The 21465-nt window shown below is 43.5% G+C and overlaps 1 protein-coding gene across 1 annotated transcript in view; it reads right to left on the bottom strand.

The window, feature by feature from the left end:
• C18H16orf78 (chromosome 18 C16orf78 homolog) overlaps nucleotides 1-20972 on the bottom strand; it is a 39563-nt gene extending 18591 nt beyond the window's left edge. The window contains exon 1 of the mRNA XM_071604193.1: nucleotides 20823-20972. Coding sequence (XP_071460294.1) covers nucleotides 20823-20972 — 150 coding nt within the window. The remainder of the gene's footprint in view (nucleotides 1-20822) is intronic.
• Between the last annotated feature and the right edge of the window lie 493 nt (nucleotides 20973-21465).

Here is a 21465-nt window from a genome sequence, read left to right as displayed (position 1 = left end):
CCTTATGTTTAACCATTTGGAGACCTTTGTGCCTCATGAAACTGGATGTCCAAATTGGGAGGTTTTCAGCCAATATTTCCTTAAATGATTGTCCAGTTCCTTTCTTTCTGTCTTCTTCTCGAACACCCAAGAGGAATATACTGTTTTGCTGGATGGTGTCCCATAAATCCTGTAAGTTTTTCTTCATTTTTTTTTCTGTTTGCTGCTTAGCATGGTTTGGAATGAAGTGTTCCCCCAAAGCTCCTGGGTTAATGCAATAATATTCAGATGTGAAATGATTGGATTGGGAGAGCTGTAACTTAATCAGTGCACCCTAGTTAGAAGCGGCTGGTGGTAACTGTAGTTAGGGGGGCTGTGGCTGGAGGAGTTAGGTCCCTGGGGCCCTGCCCTAGAAGGGTGCACCTTTCCTGCACTTCCTTGCTCTCTCTCCCCCCACTAACTGCTATGAGCTGACCAGCACTCCTCTACTACTCCCCTTTGCCATGATATTCTGCCTCATCTTGGTCCCGGAGCAATGGACTTGGCCAATCACAGACTAAACCTCTGGAACTGTGAGCCAGAATAAACTTTTCCTCGTCTAAGTGGTTCTTGTTGTATACTTTGGTCACAGCAATGAAAAGCTAACACAGAAATTGGGACCAAGAAGTAGAGTCATTGCTGTGACTGACCTGACTATGTGGCTCAGAAGCATTTGTAACTGGTTTGCAAGAGGAATTTGGAAAAGTTGACACATGCAGGCTGGAGAAGTCTTGACATGTTGTAAGCAGTTTAATGGGTCATACTAGTGGGAGTTTGGAAGTACAGAATGTTGATAGGAGTGTGGATTGTGCTTGTGAAGTTTCATAGGGGAATGGGGGCTCTGTTAGGAATTGAACTGGAGGCCATTCATGTTACATTCTGGCAAAGAACTTGACTACATTTTGACCAGGTCCTGAGACGTTGTGTGGGCCTGAATTCTGAATTTGTGAGGGCAGAGGAAATTTCAAGGCTACACGGGCTTGCCAGCAGTGACATGGACATCTCTAGCAGCATTTGGCCAAGTTTTTAAAAAAATTTTTTTTGTGTGAGACTCAAGAGCTTAGAAGGGGGAGTTTAAAAGCTGACAGCTTGACCAGAAAAGTACTTGTCAAACCCGGGCCAAGAAAGTTGTGCTTATTGAAGAGATTACATCCCCCAAAGAGATGCTAAGTCAACTTGAGGAAAGTTTTGCAAGTCAACTTGAGGAAAGATCCTTCAGGGCATCATCTCAGGAATTTGCAAAACTACATGCATTGCAAAGTTCCAGGGTCTAGAAGGGAAAATCCCTTTGAGAAGAGATCACAGGGGGCACCCTGCTCACACAGGGGGCCTGGGAAGTTGTTTCACCATACTCAGTCACCCAGTCCCTCAGAGGCTACAGCAACCAAGATCCCAGGGGATCCCACGGTGGTGTGAGCTGGCAGTCGGCCTTGGCATCATCCACATGCTGCTGGTTCTGCTGGAATGCAGGGTTCTGGAGTTAAGGGGTCATGAGGCTTCCACTGAGATATCCAAGGAAGGCCTGGGAGACCATGCAAAGAGTAGGAGCCTTGAAGTCTCGTGGGCTGCCCTGAGAGGGTGATGTGTGATGGAGGCCCCAGGAATTAAGAAATGCCAGGAGTGTGTGCTGCCTGCTGAGAAAAACTGCTGACCATGGACAGAGTCCTTCAAAGGAGAGCCCAAGTGTGTTGCAACCAGCAAGGGCAGAGGGTGGGCCTGCCCTTTGGAGAAAGCATCTGGCTACCATGGGTTCTAGATCTGTCTGAGGAGTTACAGGGCCTGTTTGCCCATCTGGTTTGTAGTCTTCTTGCACCCCATCCTTTTTTTTTTTTCTATGCCCGTTTTGAAATAAGAACATTTACTCTGTGCCACTGTATACTGGACATGTGTAACTTGTTTCTGATTCTGACTCATAGCCAAAAACTTGCCTTAAGTCTCAGAGGAGACGTCAGACTTAGAATTTGGGGCAATACGTGGACTGTTAAGACTGTGGGATTCTTGTAGATGGACTAAATGCATTTTGCATTTTGAGGTGAACCTGAGCTTTTAGGGGGGCCAGGGGCATCTCAGCCATCTTATGGTTTGGATATGAGGTGTCCTCCCACAGCTCCTGTGCTCATGAGTCCATCCTAATTTGAGTGGACTAACTGGGTGGTAACTGTATGCAGGTGACTGAGGAGGTGAGTCACTGGGGGTGTGCTCTGGGACAGTGCTTTGCCCAGTGGCCCCCCTTCCTCTCTCTTTCTCTTCCTGGTTGCCATGAGGTGAGCAGGGCCCCTCCACCATGCCTTCTGCCACGATGTTAGGTCTCACTAGGGTCCCAGACAATGGACTTGACTGACCATGGGCTAAACCTCTGGAACCACAGACAAAATAAACTTTTCCTTCTCCAACTTGTTCTTGTGGGGCATTTTGGTTACAGCAATGAAAAGCTGATAACATATTCCTCCCACTGGATAACTTCAAATAGAGTGTCTTTGAATTCACTTATTCTGTTCCCCAAGTCTGCTGTGAAGGTGCTCTCTAGTCACCTTTCCTGATGAGACATTGTATTCTTCATTTCTTGGTTATCTATTTTGTGAATTTCTTTCTTTCTCACACTTTTCATTTTGCTCAAGTATTGTTTTCCGACTTCTATTTAGTTGTCTGTTTTCTTGTAATTCCCTGAACTTCTTTAAGAGGATTATTCTGAATTTTTTTCAGCCAGTTCATAGAACTTCATTTCTCTTTTTTGGGGGTGGTATTGAGGATTGAACCCAGGAGTACTTACCCACTGTGCCACATCTTTAGCCCTTTTTATTTTGAGACAGGGTCTGGCTAAGTTGCTTAGGGCCTCACCAAGTTGCTGAGACTGGCCTCAAACTTATGATCCTCCTGCCTCAGCCTCCCAAGTGGCTGGGATTATGGGCATGTGCCATCACACACAGCAGATCTTCATTTCTTTAGGGTCAATTATTGCAGCTCTATTAATTTTTTTTTGTGTGTGTGTGGAATCATGATGAAACTCACTTTAAATATAGAGACACAAATAAATTAGGAAGAGCAATGTAACAGTCATAGAAGCTGAAAACGTTTGGAAGCTATCAATGCTGAACTAAGATAATGGTAGTGAATATGAGGAGGAAGAGAAATAGATTAATAATTTTCAGGAGTTAGGAGCTGAATGACCTGAAACCTGGTCATGAGGTTGAGAGGAGATGGGGCAATTGATAGAACAGGATCTCTGACTTCTGGCTTTGGCCTCTGTGTTGGGGTATGCCATTCTCTGAGGCATGCAATGTGTGCCTGCTCGGTTTGCTGAGTCTCTTGCAACGTGAGCTAATGTGAGAATTGAGCATGTAGTTGGCTCCATGTCTTCCTAGGCTTTGCTTTGTCTTGAACTTGTCTCCCAGTCCAGATCCCACCCACTCAGTAGGACTTTTACCAGCCTGCACAGGAAGTGCCTCTTGCTGAGCCCAGTCCCAGCCCTGCCTCACTCAGTTCTGGGTGCCACATCTGAATACCCAGTGTCTCCCAGATGTCTCTATAGATACCTGCTGCTGTGCTTAGGCTGGCCCCCTTTCTGTCCCCTAGTGGCTAATCATTGTATTACACTAGGGAAGACTAGCTGTCCTCATTTTCCAACAGGGTATTTGTCTTGGTAGGGAGAGAAGAACCGGACAGCGAAGGTTTCAGTAGCTGACAAGTCAGCCTGCCCTGCTGCATCCTTGTTAATTGAGAAGTAAATACTAATTACTTTTTATCAGAGCATGATAATTATACATAGTGTTGGGGTTCATTTGGACAAAATCATGTATGCAAAGAATTTGATTTCAATTCCCATTTCTCCCTCCTCTTCACCCCTTTATTTTTGATTGGTACTTTCTACATATAAAGGTGAAATTCCCTTTGGTACATTTGTACTGTGTATAACATGATTTTGTTAAATTCATTCCATTTTTCTTCCCCTTCCCCTTCTTTCCTCTCTTCCTCTTGCTCTCCTCCTCTCCATCCATCTTCCCTTTATCTTTATGATAACTGATCCCTTACCGCACTGCCTTCTTTCCCTTATTTTGCTCTGGTTTCCACCCATGAGAGAAGACAATCCACTCTTGATTTTCTCACTCTGGATTATTTCACTTAGCTTAATTTTCCTTCATTTACTGTCAGGTGTCATCATTTCATCTTCTTCATGGCTGAGTAAAACTCCATCCTGTGCATCTATACCACATTTCCTTTATCCATTCATCTACCGATGACACCGAGGCTGGTTCCATAGTTTGGTGATTGTGAATTATGCTGCTATAAACAAGGGTATGCATGTGTCACTGTAGTAAGATGACTTCAGTTCTTCAGGGTACATGCCCAGGAGTGGGACAGCTAGGTCTCTGGTGGTTCCAGTCCTAGTGTTTTGAGGAATCCCCACACTGCCTTCCAGAGTGATTGTACTAATTTGCAGTCACACCAACAATGTATGGGTTTATCTTTTCCCCCACATCCTTATTATTATTTGTATTGTTGATCTTTGACATTCTGACTGGAATGAGATGAAATCTTGGTGTAGTTTGGATTTCCATTTCCCTGGTTGCTAGAGATGTTGAACTTTTTTTCATGTATTTTGGCCATTTGTGTTTCTTCTTTTGAGAAGTGCTTTATTTAGTTCTTTTGCCCATTTATTGATTAAGTTATTTATTTATTTATTTTTGGCATTGAGTTCTCCAAGTTCTTTAGGTATTAATCCCCTGTCAGATAAGTAGCTGGCAAAGATTTTTTTTTTAACATTCTTTAGACTATTTTTTCACTTTCTTAATAATCTCCATTGCTGGGCAGAAGCTTTTTAATTTGATAGCATCCTACTTATTGTTTCTTGGTATTATTTCTTGAGCTTTAGAGGTCTTGTTGAGGAAATCAATGCCTGTACCTATAGGATGCAATGTTGATCCTATGTTTTCTAGCAGCTGCAAGGTGTTTTGATCTAATCCTAAGTCTTTGACCCATTCTGATTTGACTTTTGTTTAGGGTACAGGGATCTCATTTCATTCTTCTACATATGGATATCCATTTTCCCCAGCACCATTTGTTTAAAAAGCCTGTCTTTTCTCCAACATGTATTTTTGGCACCTTTGTCAAAGACAATGACTGTGTGGGTTTATCTATGTCTCATACTCTGTTCCATTGGTCTTCATATCTATTTTGACACCAATACCATGCTGTTTCTGTTATGATAGCTCTGTAGTATAATTTCTGATCAAGTATTGTGATACCTCCTGATTTGCTTTTCTTGCTCAATATTGCTTTGACTATTCTGGGTCTCTTATTCTTCCAAAAGAATTTAAAAATAATATTTTCTAGTTCTGTGAACAATGTCATTGATATTTTTCTGGGCATTTCATTGAACCTATATATTGCTTTTGGTAGCCTGGCCATTTTGACAGTATTAATTCTGTCTATCCAAGAACATGGGAGGTCTTTCCATCTTCTAAATTTCTTTCTTCATTTTTCTATCATTTTCATTGTGGAGATCTTTCATCCCCTTAGTTAGATAATTTTTGTTTTCATTTTTTTTTTAGGTTATTTTGAATGGGATGGTTTCCCTGATTTTTTTCTCAGTAGACTCACTGTTGGAGTGCAGAAAAGCTATTGATTTATGAGTGTTGATCTTGAATCCTCCTATTTGCTGAAAAGCTTTTTTTTTTCAATTAAATGTGATGTTGGCTTTGAGTTTGTCATACATAATCTATTTTTTTTGTGTGTGTGTGTATTGGGGGGCTGCTGGGAACCGAACCCAGGGCCTTGTGCATGCAAGACAATCACTCTACCAAATGAGCTATGTCCCCAGTCCCAAGTTTGCATATATAATCTTTAGGTTGGGGTAAGTTCCTTCAATCCCCTTGTTTTTAACATGAATAGTGCTGTATTTTACCAAAGGCCTTTTCTAGATCTATCAAGATGGTCATATGATTCTTGTTCTTAATTATATTTAAGTGGTGAATTACATTTGATGTGTTGTAAGTTGAACCAACCTTGCATCCCTGAAGTGAAGCCACCTTGGTCATGGCATATTATCTTTTTAATATACCATACGTTTTTAAAAAAATATTTTTAATGTAGATGGACACAATACCTTTATTTTATTTACTTATTTTTTTATGTGTTTCTGAGGTTTGAACCCAGTTCCTCACACATGCTAGGCAAGTGCTCTCCCAATGAGCCACAACCCCAGTCCCATTTGAAAGCAGTTTGTTAATATTTTATTAAGGATTTTTTGCATCTATATTTATCAGGGAGATTGGTCTATAGTTTTGTTTCCTAGGGGCACCTTTGTCTGGTTTTGGTATCAGGTGATTCTGGCTTTATAGAATAGATTTGGGAGTGTTCCCTCCTTTTCAGTTTCATGGAATAATTTAAGAAAGACTGGCGTTAGTTCTTCTGTAAAGGTCTGGTAGAATTCAACTGAGCATCCATCAGGTCCTGGGCTCTTCTCTGTTGGAAGGCTTTACCTTCTGTTTCAATTCTATTACTTGATATTGATCTATGTAGGTTTTCTGTATCTTCCTGTTTCAATTTGGGCAGCTCATATGTGTCTAGAAATTTGTCAATGTCCTCTACATTTTGCAGGTGATTGGAGTATAAATTTTAAAATTTATCTGTTCAAAGAGCCAACTCTTTGTTGCAGTAATAATGCATATTTTTTTTTCACATTTTCATTAATTTTGGCTCTGATCTTAATTATTTCCTGACTTCTACTGATTTGGGACTTAGTTTGTTCTTCTTTTTCCAAGGCCTTGAGGTGAAGCATAAGCTTATTTATTCGAGATCACTCTGTTTTGTTTTTTTTTTTAACTAGACACTCAATGCCATGAAGTTTCTTCTTAGTGCTGCTTTTATACTGTCCCAGAGACTTTTATATGTTGTATTTGTGTTCTCATTTGTTTCTAAGAATTTCTTCTCTCATTTCTTCTTTGATCCATTCTCCAATTAAAGGAATATTGTTTAATCTTCATGTGAGCATGGGGTTTCTTCTATTTTTATTGGTTGTTCAAAACATTACAAAGCTCTTGACATATCATATTTCATACATTTGATTCAAGTGGGTTTTGAACTCCCAATTTTACCCCAAATACAGATTGCAGAATCACGTCGGTTACACATCCACATTTTTACATAATGCCCTATTAGTAACTGTTGTATTCTGCTACCTTTCCTATCCTCTACTATCTCCCCTCCCCTCCCCTCCCATCTTCTCTCTCTACCCCATCTACTGTAATTCATTTCTCTCCTTGTTTACTTTCCCATTCCCCTCACAACCTCTTATATGTAATTTTGTATAACAATGAGGATCTCCCTCCATTACCATGCAATTTCCCTTTTCTCTCCCTTTCCCTCCCACCTCATGTATCTGTTTAATGTTAATCTTTTCTTCCTGCTCTTCGTCCCTGCTTTGTTCTTAGTTGCTCTCATTATATCAAAGAAGACATTTGGTATTTGTTTTTTAGGGATTGGCTAGCTTCACTAAGCATAATCTGCTCTAGTGCCATCCATTTCCCTGCAAATTCCATGATTTTGTCATTTTTTAGTGTTGTATAATACTCCATTGTGTATAAATGCCACATTTTTTTTATCCATTCATCTATTGAAGGGCATCTGGGTTGGTTCCACAGTCTAGCGATTGTGAATTGTGCTGCTATGAACATTGATGTAGCAGTATCCCTGTAGTACGCTCTTTTAAGGTCTTCAGGGAATAGTCCGAGAAGGGCAATAGCTGGGTCAAATGGTGGTTCCATTCCCAGCTTTCCCAGGAATCTCCATACTGCTTTCCAAATTGGCCGCACCAGTTTGCAGTCCCACCAGCAATGTACAAGAGTACCCTTTTCCCCACATCCTCTCCAGCACTTGTTGTTGTTTGACTTCATAATGGCTGCCAATCTTACTGGAGTGAGATGGTATCTTAGGGTGGTTTTGATTTGCATTTCTCTGACTGCTAGTGATGGTGAGCATTTTTTCATGTACTTGTTGATTGATTGTATGTCCTCCTCTGAGAAGTGTCTGTTCAGGTCTTTGGCCCATTTGTTGATTGGGTTATTTGTTTTCTTATTGTTTAATTTTTTGAGTTCTTTGTATACTCTAGATATTAGGGCTCTGTCTGAAGTGTGAGGAGTAAAAATTTGTTCCCATGATGTAGGCTCCCTATTTACCTCTCTTATTGTTTCTCTTGTTGAGAAAAAACTTTTCAGTTTAAGTAAGTCCCATTTGTTGATTCTTGTTATTAACTTTTGTGCTATGGGTGTCCTATTAAGGAATTTGGAGCCCGACCCCACAATATGTAGATCAGAGCCAACTTTTTCTTCTATCAGACCTAGAGTCTCTGATTTGATATCTAGCTCCTTGATCCACTTTGAGTTAACTTTTGTGCATGGCGAGAGAAAGGGATTCAGTTTCATTTTGTTGCATATGGATTTCCAGTTTTCCCAACACCATTTGTTGAAGATGCTATCCTTCCTCCATTGCATGCTTTTAGCTCCTTTATCAAATATAAGATAGTTGTAGCTTTGTGGATTAGTCTCTGTGTCCTCTATTCTGTACCATTGGTCCACCCGCCTGTTTTGGTACCAGTACCATGCTGTTTTTGTTACTATTGCTCTGTAATATAGTTTTAAATCCGGTATCGCTATACCACCTGATTCACACTTCCTGCTTAGAATTGCTTTTGCTATTCTGGGTCTTTTATTTTTCCATATGAATTTCATGATTGCTTTATCTATTTCTACAAGAAATGCCATTGGGATTTTGATTGGCATTGCATTAAACCTATAGAGAACTTTTGGTAATATCGCCATTTTGATGATGTTAGTTCTGCCTATCCATGAACAGGGTATATTTTTCCATCTTCTAAGATCTTCTTCTACTTCTCTTTTTAGTGTTTTGTAGTTTTCATTGTATAAATCCTTCACCTCTTTTGTTAGGTTGATTCCCAAGTATTTTATTTTTTTTTGAGGATATTGTGAATGGAGTGTTTTTCCTCATTTCCGTTTCAGAAGTTTTGTTGCTGATATACAGGAATGCCTTTGATTTATGCGTGTTGATTTTATATCCTGCCACTTTGCTGAATTCATTTATTAGTTCTAGTAGTTTTTTTTTGTAGACCCTTTTGGGTCTGCTAGGTATAGAATCATGTCATCTGCAAATAGTGATAATTTAAGTTCTTCCTTTCCTATTTTTATGCCTTTAATTTCTTTCGTCTGTCTAATTGCTCTGGCCAGTGTTTCGAGAACTATATTGAATAGAAGTGGTGATAGAGGGCATCCCTGTCTTGTTCCAGATTTTAGGGGGAATGCCTTCAATTTTTCTCCATTGAGAATGATGCTAGCCTGAGGCTTAGCATAGATAGCTTTTACTATGTCGAGGTAAGTTCCTGTTATTCCTAGTTTTTCTAATGTTTTGAACATAAAGGGATGCTGTACTTTGTCGAATGCTTTTTCTGCGTCTATTGAGATGATCATATGGTTCTTATCTTTAAGTCTATTGATGTGGTGAATAACATTTATTGATCTCCGTATATTGAACCAGCCTTGCATCCCAGGGATGAATCCTACTTGATCATGGTGCACAGTTTTTTTGATGTGCCTTTGTATCCGATTCGCCAGAATTTTATTGAGGATTTTTGCATCTAGGTTCATCAGAGATATTGGTCTGTAGTTTTCTTTCTTTGAGGTGTCTTTGTCTGGTTTCGGAATCAGGGTGATGTTGGCCTCATAGAATGAATTTGGCAGAGCTCCCTCTTTTTCTATTTCCTGAAATAGCTTGAAAAGTATTGGTATTAATTCTTCCTTAAAGGTTTTGTAAAACTCCACTGTATACCCATCCGGTCCTGGGCTTTTCTTGGTTGGAAGTCTTTTGATTGCTTCTTCTATTTCATCTATTGATATTGGTCTGTTTAAGTTGTGAGTATCCTCCTGACTCAGTCTGGGCAAATCATATGACTTAAGGAATTTATCGATGTCTTCACTATCTTCTATTTTATTGGACTATAGGTTTTCAAAATAATTTCTAATTGTCTTCTGTATTTCTGTAGCGTCTGTTGTGATATTGCCTTTTTCATCCCGTATGTTAGTAATTTGAGTTCTCTCTCTTCTTCTCTTTGTTAGCATGGCTAAGGGTCTGTCGATCTTATTTATTTTTTCAAAGAACCAACTTTTAGTTTTGTTAATTTTTTCAATGGTTTCTTTTGTTTCAATTTCGTTGATTTCCGCTCTGATTTTAATTATTTCTTGCCTTCTGCTACATTTGCTGTTGTTTTGCTCTTCCTTTTCTAGGGCTTTGAGATGAAGTGTGAGCTCATTTATTTGTTGGTTTTTCCTTTTTTTGAGGAATGACCTCCAAGCGATGAATTTCCCTCTTAAAACTGCTTTCATTGTGTCCCATAGATTCCAATATGTTGTGTCTGTATTTTCATTTATCTCTAAGAATTTTTTTATTTCCTCCTTTATGTCTTCTGTAACCCATTGATCATTCAGTAACATATTGTTCATTTTCCATGTGATGTAGGATTTTTCCTTCCTTCTTTTATCATTGATTTCCAGTTTCATTCCATTATGATCAGATAAAATGCATGGGATTATCTCCACCCCTGTATATTTACTGAGGGTTGCCCTATGGCATAATATATGGTCTATTTTTGAGAAGGATCCATGTGCTGCTGAGAAAAAAGTATATCCACTTGATGATGGTTGATATATTCTATATATGTCAGTTAAGTCTAGGTTGTTGATTGTGATATTGAGTTCTATAGTTTCTTTATTCAACTTTTGTTTGGAGGATCTGTCAAATGGTGAGAGAGGTGTGTTGAAGTCACCCATAATTATTGTGTTGTGGTCTATTTGATTCTTGAACTTGAGGAGAATTTGTTTTATGAACGTCGCAGCACCATTATTTGGTACATAAATATTGATAATTGTTATGTCTTGTTGGTGAATGGTTCCTTTTAACAGTATATAATGTCCTTCCTTATCCCTTTTGATTAACTTAGTCTTGAAGTCGATTTTATTCTATATGAGGATGGCCACCCCTGCTTGCTTACGAGGACCGTGTGCGTGGTATATTTTTTCCCAACCTTTTACCTTCAGCCTGTGTATGTCTTTTGCAATCAGATGTGTCTCCTGGAGGCAGCATATTGTTGGATTTGTTTTTTTAATCCATGTTACCAGCCTATGTCGCTTTATTGGAGAGTTTAAGCCATTAACGTTTAGAGTTACTATTGATATATGGTTTGTACTTCCAGCCATGTTTGATTGTTTATCTTCTTTTTTTTAATTTAATTTAGTTTGTTTCTCCATGGTTAGCTTCCCCCCGCCCTCTGTTTTTATAGAGGCACTTCCCACTGATGGTTTTGGTTATTGTTTTTCATTTCTTCCTCGTGTAGTGTTTTGCTCAAGATGCTTTGCAATGCTGGTTTTCTGGCTGCAAATTCTTTTAGCTTATGTTTATCATGAAAGATTTTTATTTTGTTGTCGTACCTGAAGCTTAATTTTGCTGGATACAGAATTCTTGGTTGGCATCCATTGTCTTTCAGTGTTTGAAATACGTTGTTCCAGGATCTTCTCGCTTTCAGCGTCTGTGATGAAAAATCTGTTGTTAATCTTATTGGTTTACCCCTGAATGTAATCTGCCTCCTTTCTCTTGTAGCTTTTAATATTTTCTCTTTGTTCTGTATATTGGATATCTTCATAACAATGTGTCTTGGAGTTGGTCTACTGTGATTTTGTGTGCTCGGTGTCCTGTATGCATCTAAAATTTGTATATCCGTTTCCTTTTTTATTTCTGGGAAGTTTTCTGTAATTATTTCATTCAGCAGGCTACTCATTCCCTTGGTTTGAATCTCTGTACCTTCTTCTATCCCGATGACTCGTAGGTTTGGTTTTTTTATGTTATCCCATATCTCTTGGATGTTTCTCTCGTGATTTTTAACCAGCCTTTCTGAGTTGGCTAGGTTCTTTTCAAGATGATATATTTTGTCTTCATTATCTGACGTTCTGGCTTCTACTTGCTCCACTCTGTTAGTGATACTCTCAATTGAGTTTTTAATTTGGTTTATTGTTTCCTTCATTTCTAGAATTATTGTTTGATTTTTTTTATAATCTCTATCTCCTGATAAAGATGCTTAACTTCTTCTTTTATCTTTTTATGTAATTCATTTTCAAAGTGTTCTTTCACTGTTTGGATTTGCTGTCTCGTATCCTCTTTAAGGTTCCATTCCATATGTCTAAGGTATTCCTTGAGTTCTTTATATGACCATTTTTCTGCTGACTCTAGGTCCTCCTGAATATTTAGGCTGTCCTTCATTGTTTGTACCCCTTTTCTTCCTTGCTTTTTTATGCTGCTCATGTTACTTCTTGTTCTGTTTGACTGCTGAGTTACTGTTTACTCTTATAAATTTATTTGATGCTTGGGAGGAAAGATATTAGAAGGGAAGGGAAGAAGTCACCAGAGAGAATGAGAGTAGGCAGGTAGAATTCAAGGAAGGGGGAATAAGAAAATTGAAAAGAAATGAAAAGACAAAAGAAACAAAAACAAAACACACACAAAAAAGTTAGAAAATAAAGAAAGAAAGAAAAGAAAAAAATTTTTTTACAAAAATAATAATGATAATAAAAATAATGAAAATTAAAATTAAAAAAATTATAATAATAATAAAAATAAAAAAATTAGAAACATTAAAAAAGTTAAAGAACAACAACAAAAAAAATTGAAAATGAAAGAAAAAGAAAAAAAAATGATAATGATAATAATAATAAATGCAGTCATAGAGTTCGATTAATTTCTCTTCCAGTAGGTGGAGCTGTGCCCACTGGGTCAAGCTTCTCCTCTCACTAAGTGGGAACCAATCACTGTGTAGCAGCTCTTCCTCACACACTGGGCGGGTCTCCAATCCTGAGTGCCTAGGGCCTTCTCTTGTGTTTCCTCAAGCCAGGCCGCGCTCACCTGTGACGCTCACCACAATACTGGCTACACGCCATGTCTGCTGCTCCTGGGAGCCCTGTTGCGCTGGTTTCAATGCAGTTATCTCCTCCGCCCGTGAGGTCAGTTCTCTGCCAAGGTGGTATCACATGCAAATGGTGACCGTTCGTTCCCTTTGCCGGGTGACCAATGCAACGGGTGGGTCCTGACTGTCTCTCCCAATCCCTGTTTCAATCCTGTGGCCACTGCCTATGAAGGCTCGGTTGGTTTTTACCTCTGAAAGTTCCTAAGTGCCAACCAGTTATTTCAGCGGGATCGTTAGTGCTGAGTCACGAGAAGCAGGCGAACCGGAGCTTGAATGCAGCCGATCCGGGCTCGGTGTGTGTGTTCTGAGGGGCCCAGACTGTACACCCCAGATCCATGTCAGCTCAGCATTGCCTAGTGATCCTGGGCAAACAGCATTTATACAGTTCACAGCTCCCTATGCCCGCGCAGTTGAAGAGGTCAGAGACTTGATCTCTCCCCGCCCGCTGCCATGTTAGATCTCCTCAATGATATTCATGTTGCCCTTACAGCTTCCTGACATAAGCAAGTTCTTGGGATTATACAAACTGCTGCTTCTGTTTCCAGTCCAGATTTCTAGAAATTAAACCCTGCCGCCGTCGCCTCTTCCCCAGGGCCACGCTCAGGGGCGCCGCGCTCGTCCGCGACCGTAGCTGCGCCGCCAACCGGTGCCCAGCCCCCGGGGCCCAAGCGGCTGCCGCCGCGGCTCTCCAGCTCCCTCCTCTGAAGCACGGGTCCCCTCGCAGGGGGATGCAGAACGACCCCAGAGCAGGCTCTGCCCGAGGGTGCAGCGGCGAACAGGCGACCCAGGCGCTCAAGGCTGCGGTCCAGCCTTTGGAGGACAGGGCTCGGCACGCAGCCCAGCTCCAACCTCTAGGTGCGGCTGCCGGACAATGTAGACATAGCCATCAAGACAGCTAGCAGAGAGCAAATGGCGGCTCCCGCGGAGTGGATTTTCGGCACAGAAACCGCAGCCCAGCCAACAATCCCAATCCACAAACTCTCCCTGTATAAAAAATATTCAAAAAAAGAAAAAAAAAAAAGGCAGGGCGCACTGAGCTTTCTTTGCCTAGGGTACTTACAATCCACTGCTGATTACACATTCACCTTCTCTGCCCGGAGCGAAGCGAAAGAGAGCATGGGGTTTCTATTATTTTCCTTGCTATTTATTTCTAGCTTCATTCCGACATGGTCTGATATGATATATGGAATTATATATTTTTTCTTTTGTTTTGTATTTGCTAAGGCTTATATTGTGACTTAGAATATGGCCTATTTTTAAAAATATTTCATGAACTGGTGAGAATAAGGTAAATTCAGCTGTTTTGGGGTGAAGGATTCTGTGATGTCTATTAGATCCATCTGTTTTATACTGCTTTTTAAGTTGGTGATATCTTCATTGATTTTAGGCTTTGATGAACTGTCCATTGGTGATAAGGGTGTGTTGAAATTACCCCGGTTTATTGTATTGGGGCCTATCTGGGGTTTAATATCAAGAAGTATTTTCTTTTAATGTAATTGGGTGTCCTGACATTTGGGGCATAAATGTTGATATCATGATACCTTCTTGTTGGCTTGTTCCCTTTATCAGGATGTAGTGAAATCATCTCTTCTGATTAATTTTTACTTGAAATCAACTTTGTCAGATATGATAAAAGCTTTCCAGATCGTTTTTGGACTTAATTGTGGATGTTCTCCCATCCTTTTACCTTCATTCTGTGGATATCTTTGCCTTTGAAATGAGTCTTTGGCAATCTGCACATGGCTGGGTCTTGTCTTTTAATCCATTCCTGCTCATCTGTGTATTTTAATTGGTGAGTCGAGACCATTTATATTCAGTGTTATTATGGATAATGTGTTTGTGGTTTACTGCTGTTTTGATACTGTTGTTTTATTTAAGTCCATCTTGATTCTCATTTAGATGATTAGTCTTCTGTTGACCTTCATCTGTGTGGAAGTTTGGGGGTTTGTTTTGGGGGTTCCTCTGTGTGCATTTTATCTTTGAGAATGATTTAGTCACTGTAAGTTTCTTTTAGGGAAGGGACTGATTCTGTCTAGGAAAATACCTTGAAAGGAGGCTACTTTGGGAATGGGATAAATGAAAGAAAGATCTCTCCAAACAAAAAGCTGGTGGAAATGTGTGGAGGAATGCAGAGGAGGAGGAGAAGGAAAGGATGGTGAGAGGAAGGAATGCTGGGCAGGACGGTATGGGGGCGAGGCAAGCAAGGTGTCTTGGGCAAAACTGAAGAGGTCTCAGTGTCAAGTTGACACCAGTGCTGGGTCAGTATTAGGCATTGATTTGTGCCCTGGGTGCCTGTCTTAACCTCGTCCCCGTCTTGGAATTGAGGAAAAACCTCAGGAAGCTACTACCTGCAAGGAACTATAGCCAGGAAAAACCTTCTGGGGTTAGGGGACAAAGGACTTTGAACAGGGGCGCGTCATAGTCAACCTCTGGTTTCTTTGCTGTTGAATCTGATACAATTCCTTCCTTCAGTTGCCTCCAAACCTTCAGTTAAATTTGCTTATGTATAAAGGCTTCATGTGACAGGTTTGAGGAGAAATCAGGAAATAGGGCTTTTCCGCGTCTGGGTTGGCAGAGAGAAGGGAAAAATCTACTGGAAGCAAGAGAGAGATTGAGGACCCAGGAGGACCAGAACTTTGGAGCCAGACATGACATTGGGGACTCACAGAAAACTTGGGAAGTCCTTGCCATAGGACACAAGCCAAACTTGTTTTTTTTTTTTTTTGGTACCAGGAATTGAACTCAGGGTCACTCAACCACTGAGCCACATCCCCAGCCCTATTTTGTATTTTATTTAGAGACAGGGTCTCACTGAGTTGCTTAGCACCTCACTGTTGCTGAGGCTGGCTTTCAATTTGCAATCCTCCTGCCTCAGTCTTCAGAGTTGCTGGGATTACAGGCATGTGCCACCCTGCCCGGCCCAATCTTTTTTTTTTTTTTTTAATAATTTTTTTTTTCATTTTGGAATGATTATGGATTTAAAGAAAAATTGCAAAGAAAATATGGAGTGTTCCTATACAGTCTTTATTCAGTTTTCTTGAATGCTGACATCTTTTATGCCCACGGACCATTCATCAAGACTAAGAAATAAACATTGGTACATTACAGAGCTTTTTTGGATTTTATCAGTTTTTCCACTAAAATGCTATTCAGGGACTCAGTCCAGGATCCTATACTGTATTGAGAGCGATCATATTTAAATCTGACAGGCAACTGACTACAGTTTGATTACAAGGACTTTGGTGTATTAAATAAAAAGGGGGGGAAAGGACATATTTTGGGTGCAATCGAGGCAACATTAGGTGGTAGAGTCGGCAGCTCCCATTCAAAGGCTCTTGCCTGCTTTTCCCTTGGGCTAGCAGGAATCCCTTCCAGATTTCTCTTTCACCACCTCCTTCTGTTTCAAAAGGCCTTGCACAACTAATGCATCTGCTATCCTAACCTCATAATACACCAACCCCAAATTTTAGCAAAATTTTTACTTAGCAATCGTCACTGATATTTATTGAGCATCTCCTCTGTGTCAAGGTGGGCACTGTACATGCAACATCTTGCTGAAGCCCCTCAGCCACACTATGAGGCAGGTAATGTTATTGTCCCATTTTACACGTGAGAAAACTGGACCATAGAGGTGGAGAGGCTTGCCCAGATCACACAACCCTGAGTCCATTACAAAGTGATGGAACCGGGTTCAGAACTTGGAAGTGGGGATTTGGTGTAACTGACACCTGCTCCTCCTTAGGTGTGAGCAGTGCCTTGGCCGGCCTTCAGGTCTGCAGGTGTGGCACCTTTTGTGATTGACATATTCACCGTATCTAAATTAATTAAATAATTGGGAATTCATGGGGTCAGTGTTACCAAAATGACCTGGGAACTCGGAATACATTATATTGATTTCCTGAGAAGAGAGAATTCACAGGGGTGGCTGGAGCTACTGGCCTCCTGTCCAGGTCACCCCCTGCTTGCCATAGGGTTTCTGACTCCTGGGTGCACAATGGTTGGATTGACGTGGATGCCTTTGAGCCAAGGATGGTAGGAGTTTTGGTTCCTCTGATAGGAAGGACCTCAGGAGGACACTTCTGGGCCCCTTACCAGACTTCCTGGAGCTTTCCTTGTTATAGACGGTGGATGCTATGCTGAGGCGGGTTCCCATTTGCTCTGACCCGTACATCCTCCGGTAGAGGGCTTCCTCATTCTTAACAGAGTTTTTCTTGACAGCGTTGGAAGGAGCAGGGGAGAAGGTACATCTTTGTTACGGGGTCTGCTTTGTCCACTCCCCCTTACACCCCCCCCCCCCCCCCGCCACCACCAATTTTAAAGGTTTGCTCAAAGACCCACAAAGGCAAAGAGGAGAGAGCTGCCCTGGCCTCTGGGCGAGTCTTGGAGGGGGCAGGGAGCTGCTCCTATGCTGTCCTCCCATCTCTCCCTACCTCAGGGGGAGGCCGGGAGGGGCCAGAGCCCCCTAGGGCTGGGGCTGCCCCTATAATCACACGACCAGGGGGTTCTTCTCACTGGGTCACAGGGTTCTCCTCTTTCAGATGGTACTCCTGAGAGAGTTGGGGGGAACGGCAGGTCTGCAGGGGTTGGTTGGGTGAAGCTGGACAGGGTGGGAGGTGGGTGCAGATGGTTCATCTGGGTGTCGGTGTGGGGCAGGAGTGCATTGCAGAGCCCTGAATTTAAAAATGTAGCTGGACACTGCAGGCGGGGAGTGGGCTCCCCTCATCCAGATGGTGGGGCCACGGGGCGGGGCGGGGGGAGCTGGGTCACCTGGGGGGTCACCTGTTGGCTCCTACCTGCTGTTTCACTACTTTGCGTTTTTTCTTTTCCTTCTCAGCGGCTTTGGGGGGCAACTCCACCTTGGTTTTTGGCTTCTGAAAAGGCAGAAGTGGAGAGACCTTCAGTGTCCTCATGAGGATTCCCAACTTCTGTCCCCAGGGAGGAGGAGTCCCCCTGGACAGTAGGCTGCTGCCACCCCGAAACCAGAGGCTTGTCTTCCTGTTCCCCTCCCTGTCCCCAGTTCTCCAGGTACCTGCTGCTGCTCAGGACACTGCCCCAGGAATGACCTTCTGGACCTCAGGTCTGGTCTTGTCCCTTTCCACCTCAATCTGTCTGTGGCTCCTTGTCACTCAATCCCCTGTGCTCCCTCAAGTGGCCATCTGCCTGTCACTTCCCTGCCCAGCCCCAAGCTGCACAGCCGGAAAGCTGTCTTGCAGCAGAGCCTGCATACCCAGGCTGCACCCCTACTCTCCTCCCACCCCATCCCCCATCCTGTCTTCCCGAAGTAGCCATCACACTAAACGTCACACTAGGTCCTGTCCTGTCCTTTCCCTGAAGGCTCCTCGTGACGGTCAAGGAGCCGAGCATTCCCTGCTCTGAGTCTGAGCTCCTGGTTCGTAGTCTGTGTTGGCCTTGCAGGGCCACAGTGGAAGCAGGGAGGGTCATCAGCCATCTCTAGGGTCCCGTGGGCAAAGAGCCTCACAGGGCTGCCTGAAAGAAGCTCCTCAGTCTGTAAGAGCTGGGGCTGGGGGTGCTGAAGCATCCCGGGACAGACGGAGTTGAGGTTCTCCTCTGGAGATGAGCCATTTGTAATTATTATTATTATTTTTTGTGGTGCTGGGGATTGAACCCATGGCCTTGTGCATGAGAGGCAAGCTCTCTACCAACTGAGCTAGATCCCCAGCCGTGGGCTGGGCCACTTGGAGCAGTGAGGTTCCGGGTCAGGCTGCCTGGGTTGGAATCCTGATTTGTCTGTCATTCAGGGACTGCATAACCTTGGGTAAATCACTGCTCTCTCAGTGGCTTTTTCTCCAGCTGAGGATTGGGGACAATGGTAAGATCTACCTCCTAAGATTCTCATGAGAAATAGGTGATTTTCTGCAGGTAGGTTCGAAGCTGCCCAGGAAGGATGCGCCGAGGCAGGCTTGGCGCAAGTGGTAGGCATGTTTCCATGGTGGCCGGGTGGAGGGAGCTGTCCAAGGGCTTCAAGGATGGGACATGCCAGATTGCCTTCTAAGGAGAGCGGAGTGGGTCCCTTCAGAGTTTTGTTGGGCTTAGTGGGGTGGGGGGAGGGGGTTGCAAGTTGGGACCAGGGCTGAGTTTTCAGGTCAAGAGGAGAGAGGGTAAAGCCATCTCCTCAGGGTGGTCCTCCTTCCATGGCCCCAGCTATCAGTCCTCAGTATCCCCACAGGGGCTCCTGGAGTATCCCAAGTGTCCCCAAGGCTGGGTGGAAGTGACATGGTGAAGCCTTAGACCCAAGGAAAGTGCACCAGCCACAGTTCAGAGCTCTTGTGGCTGGGACTCTGGACTTCGGGGGTCTTCTTTGATGCCAAACGGGTCACAGGAAGCAGCAGTGATCTGAGATGGTGGCAAAGCCCAGATTGCCGTGACCCATCCCAGAAGGAAGGAGAGGAGGCTGAAGGGGCTGGAGGGAGGTGGACAAGCCTTTTCCCAGCCAGGTCCACTAATGGGTCTCCCGCCACCTCCTGCTGTCCGGGACCTGCCACGTAAGATCTGTCACCCTCTTTCTTAGGAGCTTCTCTAAAATTCCAGAACAAATGTTCCCTCACGGGGTCCCAGATTATTTACAATAAAAGCCGTGTGTACGGTAAAGCTGTTAAGACGTTATTGTAACCCTAGTGAAGGAGATGGGGACATTCTAGCTGTGAAGGTGAATAGGATTCTGTGATCAAGACTGAGTTCTGAGGGAGGCGGCTGTCGGTAAGTCATGAGCACCTTAGTGGAAAACGTATTCATCAGGTGTCTTTTAAATTGTCGCAGGGAATTAGCTCTCAAGGCCTTTTTGGCTGTCTGAGAAACAAGCAGTTCAGGAGAACCGGGGCGATCCCCAAGGGCAGGGGTGCCGAACCGGAGAAAGCCCAGTGCAGGCCGTTACGGGGCGTTGACCTAACGGAGTCCATGAGCTTGGGAATCGGATACCTTTGGGCTTGAGAACTGGTTCTGCCCTTAATTAACTGTGATCTCAAGAAAACGGCTTTGCTGCACCCCCGTCTCCTTATCCTCCAGTTGAGGGGTGGTCACGGCTCCTACCTTGGAGCCGGCCTTGGAGCAGCTGAGGCATTAACCCCTCTGCGATGCCAGGCCAGTAAGGGAAAAGCTATTTGTAGGGTGAGCATCGTCACTAGTAATGCTGCTGTCACCCATCTTGCTCTGGGGTCAGAGGAGACAAGATCAGGTGGCATCTTCTGCAGAGGATACCACTTTCCAAGGACGTGGCTTGGTTCTTCATAGCTGATGGCCTGGGGTGGCGAGGTCTAAAGTGGTTGCTGGACTTCCTCGGGAAGGACTCCACCTGCCAACCCCGAGCCCCCAGGAGCTGCCCCTTGGCCCTCCCAGATACTGACCGAGGATAACAATCCTCCTGGTTTGACTAAGCTGGAGCCAGCCTTTCCCTGACCCCCGACTTTTCTTAGAACATTCATACTTTAGGAAACGTGCATTTGTCACTTATTTGTCTCTGCCCCTCTGTGACATAAATCTTCTCTCAGCCCCTTGCCCATCTTCCATGCAGGAGTGTCCCTCCAGGACCTGGAGCCATTTCTTGAAGGACAGTCAAGAGAGGCTGGACTCCGATGGGTCTTTGGGGGGTGGGTAGGAGGCTGAGGAGCACCCGTCCACAAACACGAGGGCCTACTGTCCCCAACCTCCCCCCAGCATCCTCCAGAACCTTGCCACTAGCTCACTGTGGTGCTTAAAAAAAGGCTCCCTCATCTTGTCTGGGGGGAGATGTGAATAACGTCTTCCCGCCATTTTTCCTGGCAGTACCCACCTGGAGACCTAGCTTCTTCTTCCCCCGCCTCCGCTCCAGCCACTCCAACACCCGAGTGAGGTCGGACATCCGCCTCTCCTCGGGGGTCCTCCAAACGGACTTCCTCTCCGTGGGCATGGCTCTCTTTGGGTCCTCCTGGTCCTGGGACATGCTGGAGTGTTGGCTGTGCCTGGGTGGGAGGCTGGTGATCTCCTATTCTCTCCACCCCTGGGTCTTGATGTGCTCGTGCGTGTGATTCAGAAGGTGGCCTGTGGCCTCTCGATGTGATCATAAACAGCAGAGTTAGCAAGCAGCTTGGATGTCGGCCTGAAAAGAAGGCTGAGGGTGATTGTGAGGTCACGCTGGGCTTGGCAGCCGGTCCCTGGGGTGACAGTGGAGATGGCCCTTTAGCTGCATTCCAATTTTTCCCCATGTGGCCACAGCCTCTCTTCAGGCACCGCCTTCCTCTGGACCTTTCTACGGCTTCCGTGACAGCCTCTCCACCTCCATTTCCGCAGAGATCTTGCTAAGACAATGGTCAGCTCCGGTGTTTCCCTTTCTCAAAAATTTTCAGTGGGTCTCTGTTTCTTATTTTTAAATTATATTTAAATTACATTTAAAATTCCTCCTCCCAGTTTTCCACAGAGTATTCTAGTTAGAACAC

The sequence above is a fragment of the Marmota flaviventris genome, chromosome 18 (genome assembly GCF_047511675.1).
Source record: "Marmota flaviventris isolate mMarFla1 chromosome 18, mMarFla1.hap1, whole genome shotgun sequence".
Classification (NCBI taxonomy): Eukaryota; Metazoa; Chordata; class Mammalia; order Rodentia; family Sciuridae; genus Marmota; species Marmota flaviventris.
This window is presented reverse-complemented; position numbering and strand designations above follow the sequence as displayed.